Below are 21,479 nucleotides of genomic sequence, written 5' to 3'. Positions count from 1 at the left end.
CTCCAGGCATGTGTTAAAGCAATAACTGGCTAGTGGTTTGTTTTCTCTTTTCCCTTCTCGTCAGGCAAGAGGATGTTGCAGGTATGGTGCAATAGTTCATTCTAGAAAGATTCAGGGCACCTATATCTGCAGCACTGTGGTCTGCCAGTTTGGTCCTTGCAGGAGACTTTTCTGAAGGACTGCAGTGGGGAGAGATGTATGTGCACAGTACTGCCAGTCTGTGCTGGAAGCAAAGGTGTTGATGTTAGAACAGCCCTGCATTTGGTTCTTGCTGCCTTCTCAGTCCTGAGCTCTACAGGAAGCCTTTAGCCCTCACTAAGCTCTTCTATAAGAGTGAGAAACATGTTCCTTTTAAAAGCAAGGGCTGAGGTTCTCATCTAGTTGTGTAATGTACTGAGCTGAAGTTTTAAGGAGCAGGGAGAAAAAATAAGCAGATGTTTTGGAGTTTGTGGCAGAGTCAGGAGGCTGATGTTGGAGACACAGATCTGTAGGAGTGGGCTCCAGCTGCCATATGGGTCCCAGGCAGGCAGCCTCTTGTTGCAGACAGGGTGACTGCTGGAGCTGCTCCTCCATGGCCCTGGCTGGTCAGTCAGGCACCCTTGTGTGTTTGCAGGGTACAAGCTTTCCTGCAGATGGCTCTCTTTACATTGTTCTTTGCATCCTCTGGTTTCATGTGAGATGCCAGTCATTCTTTGACTTGGTCTCCAGAGACTCTTGGTGAGCTCAGTAAATGGGAGATGTGATTTTCATCCTGCAGGAAAAGCAGCCCACCCTGCTTTCCTCATGTGGCATTAGGCTGGGTGCTGTCCTCTGACAGGACAACAGAGTCTTTCATGCTATCCTTTTGTTTCAGGCCAGCAAAGATGCTGCAGTAGATGACTGACTGTGCCTCAAGTGCTATGGCTCTACATGGCGTCGGCAGGACCAGACCATGCTAGTGGGGGCCCCAAACAGCGGAAGCACATCGGGCTGCAGTCAGGCAGCCTCCCGGCAGAACGACCTCAGCCGTGCTGGCCCTGGCGCCTCGCTCAGCAGCAGGCCAAACCCGTCTGGAATTTAGAGAAGAGATATGCGAGTGCTTTCCAGGATCGCATCCTGCTGCCCTCAGGGATCCCTCTGCAGCAATCCTGCTTCTTGTGCTCACCATCACTATGCCACGCACAGCCCACTGAAGACAGCCTCCAAAGCCCTCGACACACTGGCACTGCCACGGGAAGGGTGATATCTACCACGGGAAGGGTGATGCCTTCCCTGCTGATGGACCCCTGCCTGCTGGCAGAGGAGCACTCTGCAACTGGGGTCAAAGGCTCTCCCCTCAGCTCAGGTCAGCAGGCTGCCAGCTCCTGTAGACCAGTGCTCAATAACAACTCCTTCCTACGGCCAAGCAGTGCTCAAGTGCCTTTTCTGCAGTCACTGAAGATGAAAAAGGTGGAAAACACCCGGAGTTTTCCTGCTACTTCATGGTCCCTCTTTGGGGACAATAGAGACAGCTTTGGTAGCAGCCTGATTAACAGGACAGTGACGAACAGCAACGTTGTGTCAGAGCAAAACAAAATCCCCTCCCATGCCCCTGTGCCAAGCTGTGCGGTCCTCAGGAAGGATCAGTGCTCATTGGAGGATGCTAAGGGGAGACCTCACAGCTCAAAAGAGAAGGAACCAGAGAAGAGCCTCTTGAAGGCTGTGCAGCAGCTACCTAGTCAGGCTGCCACACACAGAGGCTTTGGGTGCCAAGCTGAAAGTTCTGGCCTTATGAGTGTGGGCAGCCTGTCCAACCAGAGCAGCAGATGGAGGCAGCATGCCGGAGTGCAGATCACCCAGAAAGAGCCCACTGCTCCCCTGAACTCAGAGCTGGAGAGCCACTGCCTTAACAGTAACTCGAGCCTTAGGGGCACCTGTGACACCATTGCCCGCACTGAGCGGATCAGTGTCCGTCCCCTGGCCTCGTGTGCCAGCGCTCCTGTCTGCAGGACTGGCTGCCATCCTGTGGGTGTGCTCAGCACTCTGTGTGCCGGGGACCACCTGGCAAGAGCAGATCCTCTGCACTTTGCTGCTGTCTCTGAAGTGGCAGCACAGGTGTCCACCATCCAGCTGGAGGAAGAAGAGAAACAGGCCCAGGCTGTGGTCTCAGGAAAGCTCAAGTAAGTAGAGGCAGGAGGAGGAGGGAGGCTGCAGCAGGATGTGCCAGGCTGGCTGTTGTGTCTATGTGTGTTGGGAGAGGATGCACTGTGGGCAGTATGAGGTGACCATAAGGATAACCATGAGCTGTGTCCATGAGCAAAACCCAACTGCAGCATCCTAGTGGGTGGAGCACCTTCCTGCACCCCCAGCTTGACACAGGCACTTGGGATAGCTCCAAGCTGTTCCGTTTTCTCCTTCAACCATAGCATGGAATTACTGTGTGGCATTTCTGGTTTCTTCTACTTGGGGGGCCCTGCCTTCAGTGGAAAGCACTGCACTTATGTTGAATCCAGCCTGCTGTTGAACCAGGCCTTCCTAGTCCGAGACGTGGGTTCATAAAAGAACACAGGGCTAATACAGGATAGAGAAGGTGTGAGGACATGGAGTTCCTGCTCTCCTGGTGGGAGAGGGTGTTCTTTTTCCTCTTTTTTCTAGCTGCTCTGGAACATGTTCATTCTCATCATGGTCTGGGGCCTCTCCATCTTGCTAGCTTGGGATGTGTGCTTGTACATCAGCACTGGAAAGGGCAGTGCCCTCATTTGTCTGCCCACATTATCTCATGCTGCCTCATGGGTTTCTGGGTTTTTGGCTACAGAAAGCATGTGCCATTCCTTTTGATGTGATGTTCTTTGTCCCAGTGCTGCTGCTGAGAAGTCACTGCTGCAGCCAAGCCATCCCCAGGACGAAGCAGAGGAAGAACTTCCTGATGGTCTGGATGAGAACTACAGTCAAGAAGAGTATGAGGACAGTGAGTGCTGGTACCCCAGGGAGGGCTGTGCTCCATGCCTCAATGTGGGGAGTGCAAGAGCTGTCTGGGAGCTGGGAGTCAGCACAGCTGCCCTCCTGTCTTACATTCATGCTGTCGTATCAGGATGTACTGAACCCAAAAGTGATGTAACAGCAAGGAGGAACTGCATGGGCTCCTTCTGGGAGCAAGCTAGGGCTTACCACTGTACTTCTCCAGAACTTACCCATCTCCTTTCTGTGCAGGACTGTCAGCTCTGCTCCCTTCCCTGTTTTTATGACCCCAATTGGTGGGCAAAAGCCAGGATCCAAGGATTAGGGGTAGCTGGAAGGTTCTGTCCCCTGCAGCATTTGTTTCCTCTCTTCCCTCTCTAACTCTGTGTGCATTCACTCCTCATGGAGACAAAACCTGAGTTTGTTTCCTCCTGCAGGTGACTCGGATTCTTCCTCCGATGCTGATGTGTTGTCCAGCTTCTCCACCACTCCTGCATCCAGGTTAGTAGCTGTGAACAGTGCACTGAACTTGGTGTATTTTTCCCAGACTTGTACCAGGACCCGAGGGAATGGCCTGAAGTTGTGTCACGGGAGACTTAGGTTGGATATTAGAAAAAGGTTCTTCACCCAGAGTGTGGCTGGGCACTGGAACAGGCTCCCTAGGAAGAGGCCACAGCACCAAGCCTGACAGAGTTCAGGAAGTGTTTGGACAATGCTGTTGGGCACAGGGTGTGACTCTTGGGAGTGGTGCTGAGCAGGGCAGGGAGTTGCACTGGATGATCCTTGTGGGTCCCTTCAAAATCAGCATATTCTGTGATTCTGTCATCTTTGCCCTCCATGGGGACAGAGGAGATGGTAGCATGTGGGGTAAAGGAGTGAAGATAGGAACAGATGTCCCAGGCAAAGGAGGTTTCCTTCCTATCCTGCAGACTAGAGCTACCTCTCTTTCTACAAGCACCAGCCTGTGAAGTGCTAAGGGTGCATCCACTGCAGCAAAACAGGGGTCTTAATTTCACTGGCACTGACAGTTGCTGAGTTAGGTTTACTGGATTAAATTGTGCTCTTGCAGTGTCATTGCCCAGCAGATGAAACAGAGTGGAGGTGTCCTGGGCCAGAGACTGCAAAAACTCCTTGGAGATTCGTGTCTCAGCATAGCATCCTAGAAGCATGTCCTGGAGCTTGGGTTTTTCTTTAACTTTTGGGAGAATCTTTTTCTGGGGAGCACTGGTCAGCCTGTGGTCATCTGAGCCCTGCCTTCATGACTCTTGGTTGACCTTTGTTGGACCTGTTTTTGCCCATCCAGCAGTGGGAGCTAATCTTGCACCAGGGCTGCCTCAGGCTTTGCTGTCTGCCTGACAGCTTGCTGCTTCCAATCATGTCATCACTAATCTGGGAGACAAGCAAGGCTTTCTGTGAGCAAGTGTTGAGCCTTAGGGTGCTGCAGGGCTTTGGGTGTGCACATGTGGTTGTGAAAGTCTTGGAGAGGTGATGTAAACTGGCCCAGCAGCTGTTTCTGGCAGGATGTGTCTGGTTGGCCTCTGGGGCCGATGGGGAGAAGCAGTGCTTGGGCTAAATGCCTCTTGCAGCAAGGAGGGACGGGTGTTCACCACTTCTTTGTGCAGGGTGTGTGCTGGCCTGGCCTTGAAACCTTTGCAGCTGTCTCCTGCCTTCAGTTTGTGTGGGCAGAACCAGTGTGGGCAAAACCAGCTTTGTGCCAGAGAGTGTTAAGCAATATAATCCTTTTCCAATTAATAAACTTTTAATTATTAATTTCAGTACTGAAAAAAAAAACAAACCAAGGACTTTGATAAAACACCTCTTCTTCCCTCAGCCTGGTCTCCAATTCTTTTGTGACAAGCTACACTCAGTCCCTTCAGTGAGGCAAGGGGTGGCCTGAGAGATTGGTGATAGTGTGTTGTAGTTCCTTTTCTTTTGCTGCTCTTTGTTCTTTATTGGATTGTTCTGGTGTGGCTTCTTCCAATGGCTGCAGTGGCATATATTTGAATATACATTCATTGCAAACCCTACTTTTCACTTCATCACAATCTTAATAGAAACATTACAAATTCTATCCCTCCTTCCAGGTATTGGGGCTTGCTGTGGTAAGGTGTACATATAGTGGGTAAAACTCCATCCCTCTTCCCTGCAATACAGCAAAACCATGAGTGTTAAATAGTATGTATTACAATCTCCACCCCTTGTTCCCTTGGACTAGGTTATAGGGTTTGTCATGTAAAAGACTCCACTCCTTGCCCCAGAAACTCAAAAACTCCACAGTGGGTACTTGGCATGTGCATTCATTGCAGACTCATCCCCTCATTGCTGCAGACTGAGTTACTGACCTTGATGCCCACTGCTTGCACCACATTGCAATGATGGTGCAAATTCCTGACACCCAGATTAAGGCTCCTTCTGGCTTCCCTCTTCCTTTGTTACTTTTCACTTTTAGCCAGTTGACTACTGCTTCATCTTTCTTAGGAAACGCATTGACTGCCTGGCCCAGCCTTCTGGGGCTCAAGACAAAGTGCTCAAACCAGCTCTTGTCTGCAGTTTATTCCCTAATGTGCCTCCAACTATCTACTTCAGTACTCGGGATGAGGCAGGTGAGCCAGAGTCTGTTGTTGCACAAGGTGAGAGTGGCCGGCCCATTATTAGGGAGCAGGTGGTGCCAGCACACAGCCTGGAACTGGCAGGCAGTGGCTGCCCTTAACCCTTCCCATGATGACACCCAACACTGCTGTGAGATCCAAATGACTGCAGTAAACTGTTATTTCCAATGTCTGGAGCATGACTCAGGCTGCCACTAAATGTTCCAGTGTCCTGGATCTCCCCCAGCTGGGGAGTCTTCTGCTTCATGACAGTTCTGCAGAGAGGGCTATGCACCCTCATCTACAGGCCTGGTGCCTGTGCAGCAAACCATAAGAATTTTGCAGCTGTAGTAAATCCAAGTATTGTGTTTGTTTTCCTTCAGTCTTTAACTTTTTGCTTTCCTAGTGGAAAAGCTGCCTTGGGAGCAGAGGAAGCTGCTGCGATGGAAACTGTGCAGTGTCACACCTAACATAGTGAAGCAAACCATTGGCAGGTCCCACTTCAGAGTTAGCAAAAGTAAGTTGGGAGGCAGCATTGTGTCCTTCCTTGCCTCCAGCACCTGGACACTAGAAGGCAGAATGCCTGCAAAGAACAGAGCAGAAGCAATACAGGCTTGGCCCTGCAGGATACTGGGTTCATGTTTTTGCCTGTCTGACCTGCAGTATCCAACATCTGTGGGTCCCAGCAGGACCTGATCTGCCTCTTGGCTTGTTCCTGGCATAGTCCACAAGGGCTTACTCCTGGGCTGTCAGGAACTGAGGCAGATGTGAGGCAGGTTTGCTGTGCTTTGCCACTCTGAGTGGGCTGGCCCTCATGTAGTGCCAGGCCCAGCACTGCTGCTCCTTGTCCCCATATACTGAAGAGGAAGACATCTCTGACCATAGCTAGAGTTCTCAGGGTTGGGAATCTTGTCACTTCCCAAGGACAGTGTAGGGAGAAGCATTGAGCATTTGCAGCTATGATCCATACTCTGGAATGTGATCTCCTGGAAGTTTATTGGACTTCTGCATGTATCAGGAGACCTCTGCACAGACTATTTTGAGGCTATAATGAGACATGGATGGCAGAGGAAGTCCTAAGTAGTTATGGCACACCTACCTGTCCCTCAGCAGCACAGCATTCATTAGCCAACTGCTTCATTTGCCAGCTGTAATGCAGAGAAGTCAGGATGCTGGGGAATTAAAGGCATTCCTTTGACCCTGTACCTCTTCACGTTCTTGCATCCAGTCGTATTTGCAAAGATATGACCCACTTGGTTAACTGGATGCCACTCAGCCCTTGCTTTGGCAGCTTTGCAGTAGCAAATGTGAGTGCTTTGTGCTATAGCTGTACAGCATCCCTGGCACACTTCTGCTAGCCTAAGGAGATGGGGTGCTCTGGGTTGAGTAGGAGTTATGGGTGGCAGGGTACTCAGTCACGGACTTTTCTGTTTTTCCTGCAGCAAGCACTGACTGGCTGGGTTGCTGGGGCAACCACATGAAATCCCCTGGTTTCAAAGCCATCAGGGAGCACCAAAAGGTAGGGGCTGTTTTTTGCTGACCTCTTTCATGTGCATGGAGAGTGTGTTGCAAGCAATTTGGGTGCCCCTCTGCCCAGGGCCAAGTGTTTGTTGTGCCAGCTGTCCCTGTAGTGTCCCTTCCAGAACTGGGAGAAGAGTCCAAGAGACAGGCATAGCTGGATGGGCATCTCTGCTGTGAGGGTGGCTCTTGTATGGACTGAGGCTGTAGCCAAATTGTATTTATTTGTGAGCTTCTCTAAATTCAGTCATTGCTGCTTAAAGCAATGCAGTCCTCCTTCTGGCAAAACTGAGGGATAGGGACAATGCCCTCACTGCCAGTGCAGTGAAGGGCATGTACCTTACTCTGATCACAGAACAGTCAGGTGTAGCTCATGGCATGACAGCCTGCAAGGGACCAAAGGTTTGGTATCTGTCACAAGTACATGCCTGTTCTGAAGAGCTGTGATGCTCTAAATGAGGCGGTTTGTCCCTGCAAAGCTTCAGGAACAGGTGGGATCAGTTTGGGTGCAATCTTGGGAGGGGAGCAAGGACTGTTACCCTGCACTGTATTCAGAGGGGATGTATCCTCTGCCAAGGGAGCAGAAAGGGGTGGGCAAGGAGTAGGGGAAGCAGAGAGATCTCATAGCATCTGTGTTCCTTTCCAGCTAAACCACTTCCCCGGTTCATTTCAAATTGGAAGGAAGGACCGTCTGTGGCGCAACCTGTTAAAGATGCAGGCTCGCTGTGGGAAAAAGGAGTTTAATTTCTTCCCTCAATCCTTCATCCTGCCCCAGGACATCAAATCACTCAGGAAAGCATGGGAGGAAGGAGGTAGCCGACAGAAATGGATTGTGAAACCAGTAGGTGTAAAGCAGAACTCAATCCTCTGTCTTTTTGTAGGTGCAGGGAGAAGATCTGATCCTTTCTTGTTTGTGCTTTGCAGCCAGCATCAGCAAGAGGCAATGGTATCCAGGTCATCCACAAATGGAGCCAGCTCCCCAAAAGGAGACCACTGCTAGTACAGAGGTGAGTGAACATAAAACCAAGGTTGACACACAGCCTGGGACCTTTTAATGTCTTGTATCTCTGGCCAATTCTGGGCCCCTACTAGTATGTGGCAAAGCAGAAGTACCTGATTTGCATCTGGGGATTTCTCTGGAGACAGCCTGGTTGTCCTGCTGCTGGAAGTTTGGCTCCATCAGCTGCAACTGGGCTTACTGCAGTGCTGCAGTCTCTGTAGATATTTGAGGTCTCAGACACAACTTGGTTTCATGAGCTTTCTGGAGCTTCTGTCTGGCAGATGGACAGCTTCAGCTCTGCTATGATTCGGCTCTCAGACACAACTTGGTTTCATGAGCTTTCTGGAGCTTCTGTCTGGCAGATGGACAGCTTCAGCTCTGCTATGATTCGGCTCTCAGACACAACTTGGTTTCATGAGCTTTCTGGAGCTTCTGTCTGGCAGATGGACAGCTTCAGCTCTGCTATGATTCGGCTCCCACTGCTCTGTACTCTGGGGTTTGGCATGTTTGGAGACAAACAAATCTTATCCAGTTCACGCAAGCACTGTGGGAAGCAAAGTCCCAGGGAAGAGGTGGCAGTTGTCAAAGATTTGTTCTTATCCAAGTTAGAATGGTTCAGTAAGAGCCTCAGTGCATGTAGATGCAAAGGACTTTCTTGAAATAACAGCATATTCAATCTCCTTCCCCTTCTGCAGAAAAGTGGAATAGTACATCTTGATTTGAATCTGGGAAGATTCTTGTGAGAGCAGGAAAACTGCAGTGTTTGGCAGAGAGGGAACTGTTGTGTTTGCTTGTTAGTTCTCCCTGTCCACTTTCTCTGCAGAGAGATAAACTTACCTATGGAAAATCATGAACCTCTGGGATGAATAATCAAATGAGTTGGATTAAAATACCCAACTGTTTCTACCTACTGTACAAAACCATCTGTGGTGTACTGCATCTCTTAAATGTTCCTGAAAATTGTGATCAGCGTTGTGGGTGTGGAAAAGCTACTGTGCCTTAAAACTGAGGAAAATCTCTTCAAAATGGAAGTGAGCAGAAGGAAACAGTTCTTATGTGCTGCAGGAGCTCCTTGTGAATGGGAGAGCTGCTCTTTCTGTCATTTTGTCTGTGATGTGATTAACTTGGAAATACTGTGCAAAAAGGTTTCTGCATTGATCCCTTGTTTTGCCAGGGCTTCTGATTTGGGGGTTAGAGATGTTCCTGCATATGAAAATCCTAACCCTTATGTGCTTCCTTCCTTCTGCAGATACCTGCAAAAGCCCTACCTCATTGGCGGGAAGAAGTTTGACCTGAGGCTCTATGTTTACGTCACTTGCTATGATCCCCTCAGGGTCTACCTGTTCAAGGAGGGATTGGTTCGCTTTGCCAGCTGCAGGTAGGCTGTGCAGGAGAGCAGTGCTGGGGGCTGCCTTGGTCCCCAGGCACCTGTGGCTGTGGTGCCTGCCTTGGCTGGGGCAAGAGGGAGTCAAGCCCTATAATGCTTAAAGCTGTACCTTGCTTGCTTAAGAGGCAGTGTGGAAACACATGAGGTCGCTGCCGGTGACTGTTGAAAGGGAATGTGAGAGGATGCTGCCTACATCCAACCTTTCCAATGAAAGATCAGCTCAGTCTAAAGCAGTTCTTGAAATACATTGTCTGTGCTTCATTCTGCATAAAAGCTGGCACACCAGAAACTGAGACATTTCTTCCAGTTTTCATTGTATTGCCTCAGGCTGTTGCAATTCCATCAGTGCTTCTGCTCACTGATACTCTGGCTCTTATTTCTTGAGGATATGCTGTGAGGGTGGGATTGCATGCCACTGTCCCAAGGCAGCCTGTTCTGTCTCATGTTTTGTTCCATTAGCTCTGGGCCTGTGGGGACAGAGAGCTGCAGGCAGTGGGGCTGGTGGATGGCTGAGAGTGTTCTGAGATGAGAACAAAGTCTGTGCCTGCCTCATGGACTGGGGAGAGCCACTTCAGTCTTGGAGAGCTTGTGTTCCTCTTGCCTTCTCCAGGTACTCCTCCTCAGTGGAGAGCCTCGGCAACAAGTTCATTCACTTGACCAACTACAGCGTGAACAAGAAGAATGCAGCGTACAAACCCAACTCGGATGAGACTGCTTGTCAGGGACACAAATGGTAGGTGCTGCTTTTAGGGTACAAGGCAGCTCTTTCTCTTTCCCATTAAGTCAGGCTTTTTTCAGTATTCTTACCCAAAACTTGAACTTGCTTTCTGTATCATCTGCTCCCACTTGGGAAAGTGGAAGAACAGAGTGATTTTAGCGTGAGTTAGTGTCAATGGAATCTGGATAGTCTCCCTGGCTTGTGACTCATCCTGTCCAGTACTGCTTGAGCTGTAAGTGCTGTTCATCCTGCCTGTGTTTGTGCCATTCCCTGCTTCCAACACTGCACTCATCTCTGCTCATTCATCCCCTTCCCCTATTGTGAGGGTGATGGGATGTGGTTAAAGCAGAATCTGATTGGTTTTTGTTAGATATTGAATGGGTGATGCTTAAATTGGCTTGATGGGAGCTTCTGCCCATCTCATTCTTGACTTTCCTGTGGAGGCAGAGAAGGGGACAGCTCTGGTTCAGAACTGTTAATTTAGTGCTACTCTGGGAATGGGAGCAGTGGTGCTGTTTCTAGGCATTTGGGAGGAGGGCTGCAATTTTGCAGGAGTTCCCATTGCTTGCTGTCCCATGGGTGAATGGATACAAGCCCCAGGAACTTGTCTCTGATTCCATGGTGGTGTTTGAACCTTTTTAAAAATAGTGTGGGATTGAGTTCTCAATTCTCAGCCTGGGCAGGGCTACTGCACTCCAAGGGAGTTGCAGAAGATGTTTGGCTGTGGCCAGATCACTTAGACCTGGACCTGCTTCACGGTGGTCTCTTCCTGCACTGGGACTTTTAGCAGGGTCTGCTGCCCCTCAGCAGTTGCAGTTGTGTGGAGGTGGGATTGTGTGAGTTTCCCATACCTGCATGCAAGTCAATGCTGGCTGCTCCTATGTTAAAGATAAGTGTGGCTATAATCCACTCCATCTTGTATGCAGGAAGCATGACCTTTGGATTCCTGGCCATTAGCCACATGGTCTCACTTGAGAAATATCTCAGCATCCTTGGCTCAGTGTCAGAGTAGCTTGCAGCACTCAGTGTGGTATGGGAAACTCCTGTAAAAGCATAGATGCTCCCCCATACCATGTTGTTACCACATTTTTCAGAAATTCTTTTCATCCCTGAAGCCTCAGTGAAGTGGCTTTAGCTAAAACAGTTTTGGGGTCTTGTTGGATTCCTGCTGAGCTGCTTTGCAGTGCTGCGGGGGAAGGCCTGCAGGAAGGGGAGGTTTGCTGAGGACATGGAGGGGGAGGGAAGAGAAGATCTGGGCCTGACTTACCTTGCTCATGTGCTAATTTGGGACTGTGCTGAGAGAAGTCTATGACAGATTCATGTTCCTAGTAGCTTGGGCCTTCAAAACCAGGGGCCAGGCTGGGGAGAGCAGTAACTAGGAACTGAGAGGTTTGAGGATGTCAGGAGCATTGCCATGCCAGGGAAGAGCACTGTCAGGGTTCCCCTCTGTTGCTTTCACAACCAGCAGCAAGGGGCTACATGTTGGAATCCAAAATGCAAGGAATTCTGAGAACTTTGGGCCTGTAAGCCAAAGCTTAAAATTAAACACAGGATTTGATCTAAGACCTTGGGAAAAGCTTCCAAACTTAGGTGCTAGAAGCGAGAATATAGATTTATAATTTGAAACAGAGACATGTTAAACTAAGTGGAAGAAAATTTAGAGTTTTAGAGTTTTGTGTAAGTTTGTGTGTCATAGCATTATTGGCTCAGAAAGCTTACAGTGTAGCATGAGTCCATAAGATGAAATATTTAAAAATCAGGTCAAAAACATAAATGTCCTTGTTAGCAGTGTTTTATTAGTCAATAAATCCTTTAAAGGTCTTGTAACTAGCCATCTTGTGACCTTCTGAACCATGCTGTAAAGATGTGAACCAAACTCACCTTTCCTACCTATGTAGAAGATAAAAAAAAATAAACCACATCATCTAAAACAACTGGAAAACCCCATCTGTAACTCATTCAAAATTCCTTCAAAAATCCCCATAGCTCCTTTGCTTTCTCTCTCTCACAGGGCACTCAAAGCTCTCTGGGGTTACCTGACCCAGAAAGGAGTTAATTGTGAGGCCATCTGGGAGAAGATTAAGGACATCGTTATCAAAACCATCATTGCGTGAGTCTTGGCACCCCTTGCTCTGTGTGTCTGTGAGGTGCACCTTGGCCCTTTCGACTGTACAGTCCCTTCTCAGCCTGGTCCTTTTGTTCTTAACTGAAATAGTATCACTGCTGTTGGCTTCAGTATTTCTCTGCACATCCCTCCTTTCACCTTGTTACTTATGCTCCTGCTACAATAGCTGCAGTGGGTAGATAGATCTTACATTTCCCTGACCTGCCTGAAGGCCAGGAAGGTGCAGTGTACCCAAAATTGCCCAGCTTGCCACCTGGTCCTCTGCTTTGCCTGGGAGCCTGAGAGAATGGTCCCTGGTGCAGGATAAATCTTGTATTCAGAGGTGGATGCTACCTGACACAGCAGGGATGCTCAAGATGCAGTGCTGGATCCATATGTGGTGAGGCAGCAGCAACACACAGGCCTGTGTTGGTCCCTCAGCCCACCTGCTCCCGCAGCACGTGGCTGCATTTACACTTCCAGAACTGTCAACATGTGCTGTGAACAGCCAGAGCTCTGCTGTCTGACTGTTGGAAACAAGGTTTGTTTTTTTTCTTGGCTTGCAGTTCTGAGCCCTATGTGAACAGCCTGGTGAAGATGTATGTGCGCCGGCCGTATTGTTGCCATGAGCTGTTTGGGTTTGATATCATGCTGGATGAAAACCTCAAGCCCTGGATCTTAGAAGTCAACATTTCCCCAAGGTAAAGCATATTCTGAGCCACAGCAGAGTGGATAATGGCCTTTCTTTTACTACAAAGTGAGTTTGGCTTGCAATGTCCCCTGTAGCCTGTGCTGAAAGATGATGGGCTTTGAAGCTTCCCTCTCCAGATTGCAGGAATCAAAGCCCTCCCTGTCTGTGAAAGCAACATTCCTCTGCAGTTCAGAAAGCTTTTCTGGGCATGCTCCAGCTAGAGCCAGGGAAGAGCATGTTAAAAAAGGAAGGCAAGGAGGGATGTGTCTTGTACAGAACGGGTGATGGCAGAGATTTCTCTGCGTGGGCAGAAGCAGTCAGCAGTTCCACTGCCTCGCGCACTGTTCTTTACTTCCTGACCGCATCCGGCCTTGTGGTGTCGGCTGTGCAGGCGGGGCTGGGAGCTGCAGTGTAACCAGCATGGCCCCTCCTGTCTGTGAGAGTGGGTGGGCATGAGCTGTACACAGAGCCATGCATACAGCTCTGGGGATGGATTTGCCTATTTCTAGCAAAATTGGGAAGAGATGGAAAAATTAACTATTTCTGATAAGAAGCCACCCCTTCAAAGCTCTAATGTCAGGATTTTTCTCTCAGTGTCTTGTGGCTGGTTTCACAAGGCAAGGGACAGACTGGTGTTTGTGTCTCAGTCAGTGATAACACAGGGATTGATCTTGGTGCCATGGGGCTCAACCCCTCCATTCTAGCACTCAGGCTGCTGTGATGCTTCCTCTCTGCAGCCTCCACTCCAACTCCCCACTGGATGTGACCATCAAGGGCCAGATGATTCGGGACCTCCTCAACCTCGCTGGTTTTGTTCTGCCCAGTGTGGACAGTGTGGCTTCAGAGACACAGACAAGAAGTTGCTCTACCTACAGGTTATCCTCCTTCTCTGTTAGAGAAGCAGGCTTTTTTCTTGAGGGATTTCATCTGGGGGGCTGCTTGGAGCCCAGCAAATACTGGCTTCTAGCTGTTGAGAGCCTGTGCTTGCTGGTGTTTAAGCTATGGGTCCAAAGAACTTGTCTCCTTGCCTGAGTATCTGGTTCCTGTGGTCTCTTCAATGCAGAAGGATTTATGTCCTCTCTGCAGGTCCATAGTTGGAAGTGAGGCCAATGTAATTTGTGCTTGCTCTGCAGTTTGTCAAGTCGTGCTCTCTTGTCCTTCCCCCTGCCAGAACTAATATGATGCTAAGTTTTACTGCCTCTCTGTTTGCTTGGAGGACTGGCTGGCTCTGTTGGGGCTGGATCCACTTACCCTCTGACTTACCAGAACTGACATGCTGCAGCCTGGAGCAAGAGGAGCACCTGTTATTTTGCAAATGCTGGAGTGATCAGTTCTTTAGGCAGGACTGCAGGTGTCACATGCTGTCAATTTATGGGTGGAGGTGTGCAAAGTCTTACTTCACAGCCAACATGGCTGTTTTTTACAGAATGCTAGTTCCTGGGTGTGTGTCCAGCCGGACCCCTAATACTTCTGTGTTTCACCACAGCTAGGGCTTACTTATCCTGGTTTCAAACCTGATGGCTGGAAGGAAACCAGTCTGCAGCAGAATGGCTGCTGGCCATTTGTCACTGAAGGATCAGCTTGCTTGGTTAAGCACCAGCATGCAGTGATGTGTGGGCATGCCAAAAGATGGGACTCTTGCCCTGAGTGCCCTGTGCCTTCAGTGGAGAAGCTGGGAACATGGGTCTGTTCCAGATGGGGAGCTCTCACCAGCTCGTCTGCGGTGCTTTGATCACATGCTGGTTTGCCACTTCCAGTGGAAGTGCTGAAGGGCAGGTGTCCTCAGAAAGACCTGCAGGGGATTAAGTGGATCCTTAACATGGTTCAGATGATGCATTACCAGATTTCTTGCATCCAGAGGCAAGCTTGTTTAACTGTATTTCCTGCCCTGGAAAGCATATGAAGGGATTTTTTAGCATACGGGCAGAATTCCAGTAGATATGCATGTTCCCCAAGCACCATGTGGCACAGACTCAAGTTTCTACTCTCTCTGTTTGGAGAGAGACTAAAGTTTTGCAGCAGCAGAAAAAAAAAACAAAAACAAAACTATGTTGATAGATGGGTTAAAAGGTTTTCAAGAAGTATCTCCCAGATTCTGGCATCCCCAAAGGTTAAGTTGGTGTTTAGAATAGATGGTTGCTGGTCAGATAATACAAAAGGCCAGGACTTCCCATGGTACGTGGCTGAATTTGAGTCCTGAGAGTACTTCAATATTGCCAGAGGAAGTTTTTGATCTAAGAATTCTCTTCTTCCTTGTATGGTACCAGTATTGGGTACTTGCACCCCCATCCCTGTGCTTGCAGTTAGGAAGCTGGGATGGAAACATGAGATCCCACCAGGCTTCATGTACTGTGAATCACATCATGGTGTGTCTTTGACCCTTGCGCATCCTATGTGAGTGTGAGGTGATGGCTCACCTTTTGGGTGAAGGATCACTGAAATGCCTTAGTGAGGGTCTGGCAGAGTCCTCCCAGTTTCCCTGCCCACATCATTCCCACGTTCTGTGCTGGTGCACAAGGCTGTGGATCCATCACTCATCTCATAACTAGTGAAATCCTTGGAGAAAGTGTTCTCTCCTCCATGTCATTTTCATGAGGGTGTCATTACTCTCTCAGAAGTTGCTGGGAGCAGCTCTGCCATGACAAGACTTTGTCTTCTCTACTTAACTGCTCTATTGTCTCTCTTGTGTCCTCAGTATGGGCAGTGCTTCGAAGAAGTCCAAGCCAATATCTGAGCATTTGAGAGCAGAGAAGATGAAGAAGGTCTATTACTTGATGCAGAAGATACCTGACCAGGTACAAAACAACCTCCTCTGTTACTTGCATCATCATGCCAAGCCCATGTCCCAGCCAGTCCCACATGTCTGTCCCTCTTCAGATTGTGCTCTTCTCTGGAGTCAGCCAGATGATGGGGTGCACTTGGGCTTCAGTGGGTTACAAGACAGCTGGTCAGAAACAAACTGGGTTTGCTTAAGACACAGTCTCACTGACTTACCTGTACATTAAAATAGATGTGTGCTGAGGGGCGCATTACCCACCAGTCCCCAAACAGAGTCTGAGCACTGCCTGCTTCTCCTTATATGTCTGTGCAGCTCTTACAGCCTTTGCCAGCTGACCCCTGTGCTGGGTTAGTAGGGTCACTGGCCTTGTGTGCCTCCTGCCAGTGTTTTTAAGAGAGGCTGGGCTGCAGAATTGGTGTTCTCTTAAGTTCTGTGCAGCGTTGGTGTCACCATTGAGCCTAGATTCCTTCCACAGTTTCCCAGAGATCTCAGACACATGGGCACCTCTGCTTGAGGGATGTTTCTCCCTGACCTTGGGTTGCTTTTGTCTGCAGGATTTTTATTCTTCTGTCTTGGACATCCTGACTCCAGATGACGTTCGTGTCCTGGTGGAGACAGAGGATGAGTACTCGCGGCGCGGGCAGTTCGAGCGGGTGTTCCCCAGCCACATCTCCATGCGCTACCTGCGCTTCTTCGAGCAGCCCCGTTACTTTAACATCCTGGTCACCCAGTGGGAGCTCAAGTACTACTCGAATAGACACAAAGGTAATTGCCCTCCAAAGCATGGCACAGCCACCTGACTCAGGCAGGCTGTCTGCCAGCAGTCGTGGGAGATTTCTGAGCTATGCATGTTGAGGGGGAGCTGCCTGCCTGCATACTAACCCCCAGGAAATGTGTTACCTTCCCAGACTGCTTCAAATGTCACAAAAAGCTTATTCTGACTCGATGAGAGGTGATTACTGTTCTGGTACACACAGCACCAGCACTTCTAGGTGCCCTGGGCATGAAGCAGACTGGGATTTTGCCTTCAACCTGTAGCTTTGGCCTCTTACTGTGTTTCTCTGCTCTCTTTTTATGGAGAAACAGCTGGATTTGCTGGGCTTTGCTGCTGACAAGTGATCTGTGAAGGAAAAATTTGGCCTATTCCCTGGTCTCCTGCAGCTTTCTAATTGATGAAAAACAGTCAGCATACAAATGGAATTTTTTTCTAAACACTAGAAATCTAGCTAACATTTCCATCCTTTCAGGACACAATTCTGTATTTTAATAAAAACATTATCCTTTAATGAAGCATAGCTGGGCTGGACCAATTCCTTCTCACTCAGGGTTGCCTCTATCAGGGCAGCAGTACAAACTGTTTCCTGGGGAGAGTCAGTGAGGTCTAGCATGAAGGGTTAGAGAAAATAAAAAGAGGCTGTGGCTGAGGATTTTCCATCCAATAGCTGATATAGATGGAGAGCTTCTGGAGGAGCTGGCCCTCCACTGCAGTGACTGTGTGCTCCTCACCTGGCTATCAAGGAGAGAAAGAAGAAAAATGCTTTTGTCACTTTTCACTGGTGTTAAAGCAAGTATCAAAGGGGTCAGTAACAGTCTTTCACAGAGAGACGGTAACATCATAGCCTTCTCTGGCTATGTCAGAGTTGTCAGCACGTGTCATCCTTTGCCTTGCTAATATCTTTGCTGGATGATCTTCCATCAACTGGAAGAAAGATTCTGTCATCGTCCTCACTGAAGTGCTGCCCTGAACTTTGCTGCTCAGGCAAGGGTCCTGCTTCAGTGCTCCAGCTTCCCCAAAGAAAGCAGGCGAGCAGATTTCCTCTATCCCATCACTGCTCTGTACTTCTGAGCAGAGCTCACCCTCCCCCATCCCCTTCCTGTTCCCCTGTGTTCCATGCAGCACCCCTCTTTCTCTAGCCAGCAAGATGCAAAGCCCAGGCTGGTGCACAGAGCCAGCACAAGGCATCTGAGCTGCCCTGCTCCCCTTAGCCCCCAACAAGTGGGGTTTTTTTACAAGGTTCTGGGGCTTGCTGAAAGGTCACCAAGAAACAGGCTTTGGACAGCAAGGATTTCCCCTGGTATCTTATAGAAAACCACAGTAATGCCAGCTGGACAGCATCAATGGAGTAGCCATTGCTCTGCTGGTTCTTAATTCTCAAGTCACCCTAGCCTTCTGCTATGACCCTAAGGCTCTTAAATAAGAAAACAGGATGGGATTTCTCAATATTTTTGGGTTAGCCAAAGAGCAGGGTGCTTGGCTGTAGCGGGGGGACAGCTTGCAGAAAGCCCTAGAGGAAGTGGAGCCTGTTCTGTGCAGTTGAACACATGGCTCTGCTTCAAAATGACCTTGCTGTGCTCTGGAGCACCATGTCTTGTGTGTGGTGAGAGGATTGGTCCCTTCCAGTCATACCAGCGATGATCTCGGCTTGTGCCAGTCTTTACCCTGTCAGGGATGAAGTCTCAGCCCATCTTGAGCTCTGGATGGATCCCTGTAGGGTGGAGGTGATGCACTGGGATGCTGCAACTGATCTGTGCTGTGCAAGGAGGAGGTTGCCTGAGCTGCCCTCCTCTGGGAAAGGGGTCAATGACAGCAAAGCTGCTCTACATTTGCACAGTGGGAACTTTCACCGGTGCAGCCCGAATCAGGTACTGCTGTTGGCAGGCACTGGGCTCAGGGGGACAGCCAATCTGGTCTAATTCGGCAAATCCTGTGTTGCCCCAGTTTTCCTGTTTCGCTGAGCCTGCTGCAAGGAATGTCTTGGCTCCCTGGGAGGAAGGCAAGCACTGCAGCAGCCCACGCACTGATGTTTGCTCGTACAAAGGGTGAACGCCCTGGGTTTACCCCGTGTTTACTGGCACTCAGGCACGTGTTCAAGTAGTTATTGCATAGCATGTTCTGTGTGGTCAGTGCAGCATATTTGCATGCCCTGAGCTGGGAAGGCTTAACTCTTTGTAAACCTGGCTGTTCTCACTTACTGTCTTCTGTCACTTCCCAGGTCTGGAGCTACTGAAGAACTGGTGTGTCAAAGGGTACCACACTGGGGCAAGGACGGATTTGGCCCAAATGGTATGTATAAGTGGGGGTAAAGTAGGCACAGAATGGTTGTTTACCTGCACAGAGCTGGGTAAAGATCCTGCTTGCTCTGCTTCCTCTGGCTCCTGTCTTACCTGTTTGCCTTCTTCCCTCTTTGCCAAGGCCTCCAGGAGTCTGGAAAAACCCATGCTGCCCTATTTCCCACAAACATGAAGTCATGAACAGTATATTAGATCTGCAAGTATTTTGCATCTGAATATCCTTGGGTGCACTGGCCACAGCCCTACATATTTGGCACCTGTTCTGACCACTGTTGTTCTCTTGTGAGGGAGTCATCTCTGTCTGTCACTCCTGTGCCTTACAGCAGAATGCTGCTCTGAAAGAAACCCACTCTTGACCTCGAGATGTTCTACTCCCACTTTGAGCAGAGGGATTCATTAGGCAGAGAGCAAAGATTGCTCTGTTTGCTATTCTGGGAACAGTCTGGTGGCAGTGACAATGCGCAGCAGTGAGGCAGCTCTAGCTCAAGCTCTCTAGGGCAGCCTATGGCAAAGCACAGCAGGCTTGAGGGATTTTTGCCATGACTTAAATAGCCATTCTGTTGTCTTCCTCTCCTTCCACAGTGGTCATTGCCAAAGTCGTTGTTCCTCCAGAAGAGTGGCATTCCATCAAATGGCTTCAGCAAACTGGAACTGGGCAAACTGGGGTGAGTTTGCACTGGCCATGATGTTCATGGTGTTCATAGTGTGGCTTTCGGACTGGTGTCCTGGTAGAAAACTGGCTACCCAAAAAGCAGCTTTATTAAAGGGAGAGAAGCAGATTGGTTTGCAGGCTCTGAAGCCTCTGCTCTCTGAGGAGCCAACAGATGGAGCTGGCATGATATCTGTGCAACTGGGCATCTTGGCACTGTACACCCAGCTTAGATGGGAGCTCTGAAGCTCAGAACAGCCAGATTAGGTGATGCTTGGAGCTGTCATGGTCAGAACATGCTGACAAGATATTCCCTGTACTGGAACTTGTATCACTTCTGTGGACACTGATGTGGTTAACAGTGAGCAGAGGCTCTCAGCTGCAGCACTGGCTGGGGGAACAGTGAGGTCTCCAGGTCTGTTGCACTCTCCCAGCTTCCCCAAGCAAAGCTGGACTGCTGACAGCTTCCTGCAGAGGTGGAGGACTGGAGTTTGTCTGGATGAGACAAAGTGAAGGGGAGGCACACCCCTGGTCTCTGGTTCTAAGAGAAAGGTCATCACTGTTCCTGTGCTGAGGCCAGGGTGGAGTTGGGTTTACACACAGACAGGAGGACTTAGCTGTGACCCTGCAGTCCCACTGATATTGGGATACTTGTTGGGGTCAGTGGCACTGCCTGGAATGGGAGATGGAGTAGATAAGCCTGGCAGCCCTATCTCTGAGTCCCTGTGTCGTGATACAGCAGATGATTATTGCACCATGGTCCTTTTGGTTCTTTCTCACTGTCCTTAAGAAGCTCAGGGTCTCCTTTTCGTTGCAGCTCATGCCTCCCTTCAGCTGGTGAGGATCTCACAAGATGCCTGGAGCCCAGCCCTGCTCAGAGCTTACCTCTCAACAAGTGCACTGATGGAGCCAACCAGAGACCTGCTGGCTGCCTCAAGGACACTGCCCTGGTGATGTGACCAAGCAGCCACCATCCCTCCCAGGGGACACATCAATCTACCTCAAAGGAAGACATAGGAGCTGGCTCTGTAGAGCAAGGACTGTGAGAGCCCTTTGCACTGCACACTTGTTTTGGGGCTGGTTGTAGAGAGAGATGTTTTCCTAGGCAAAGAGGAGGCCTGTGTGACTTCATTTTCTAAAGCAAGTGGCAAAGCTGGAGGAAGTGGGGGTTATCTGGCCTTTGTCCTAGACTGAGAAAGCCTGACATTGTGGTTTCTTTGCTGTGTGAGAGCTGGCTGAGCCTGCCCTTCTATCCCCAGTCAGCACAGGCTGAGCCCTTGCTCGCCTGTGTCTGTGTCCTGAGTTGCTGGCAGCTGAGCCTGCTCTTGCCCTGCTGCAGCCTGGCCCCTGGAGATAAGTCCCGAGTCCTCATGCCTGGGAGAGAGTAAAACTGCCCAGTTTTATCCTTTCTGAATGTCTGTGCCAACATCCTGCCCTCCCCCAGCAACAGGCCCCATGGGAGACCTCAGGCTTGCACATTGCAGCTCCAGAGAGACCATGGGTACCCGTGTGGCTCCAGTTGGTTGTGGGGGCAGTGGGGCTGCTGGGGAGGGAGCAGCCTTCTCAGGGCCATTGGCTCTCTGGTGTGCCCTGCAGCATGTGTGCATGGACTGCAGGCTAGTGCTCTTCTCTTGGGTCTGCTCTCTATTTTCCCCTTGTTTCTCAAGGATTTCTATTAAATTTTAACACTCAACTACTTTCCTGGTTCTCATCTGCCTTCCTTTCCCTGACCTCTTTGGGTCTGGTGGGAAGCTCACCCCTTCCCATGCTTCACTAGGCTCTGATACAGGGAGGGTTTGTGCTACCACCCACTTCCCTGTCCTCCCTAGGCCTTGGGGTAATTCTTGCTGCCCTGTGGCAGGTGAACATACCCTCCTGCATGGAAAAGCAGCTCCCAGCATAACTGCTTTGGTCTGGAGTCTTTCTTATGTCTTAGCAACTATCCCATGCATCGTTAATCAAGGGGAACAGTTCAGTCCAACCTTACAAGGGGGGTAGGAAGGGTTGGGTGCTGAGCTGCTTCAGGGTTCTGTCCCCCCAGTATGGTAGGTGAATGC

At 49.7% G+C, this 21,479-nt stretch overlaps 1 protein-coding gene across 1 annotated transcript; it reads left to right on the top strand.

The window, feature by feature from the left end:
* Nucleotides 1–891: 891 nt before the first annotated feature.
* TTLL4 (tubulin tyrosine ligase like 4) lies at nt 892–20,967 on the top strand. The gene is made up of 18 exons (XM_058809638.1): nt 892–2,138; nt 2,817–2,926; nt 3,354–3,417; nt 5,395–5,519; nt 5,911–6,021; nt 6,947–7,023; nt 7,669–7,863; nt 7,947–8,029; nt 9,272–9,400; nt 10,020–10,142; nt 12,139–12,237; nt 12,798–12,932; nt 13,660–13,797; nt 15,618–15,717; nt 16,256–16,466; nt 18,695–18,765; nt 19,356–19,438; nt 20,240–20,967. Exons 1-18 carry the CDS (start codon nt 910–912, stop codon nt 20,379–20,381), a joined length of 3,225 nt encoding a protein of 1,074 aa, XP_058665621.1. The 5' UTR covers nt 892–909; the 3' UTR covers nt 20,382–20,967.
* The last annotated feature ends 512 nt before the right edge of the window (nt 20,968–21,479 follow it).

This window comes from Ammospiza caudacuta, chromosome 8 (genome assembly GCF_027887145.1).
Source record: "Ammospiza caudacuta isolate bAmmCau1 chromosome 8, bAmmCau1.pri, whole genome shotgun sequence".
NCBI lineage: Eukaryota > Metazoa > Chordata > Aves > Passeriformes > Passerellidae > Ammospiza > Ammospiza caudacuta.
This window is presented reverse-complemented; position numbering and strand designations above follow the sequence as displayed.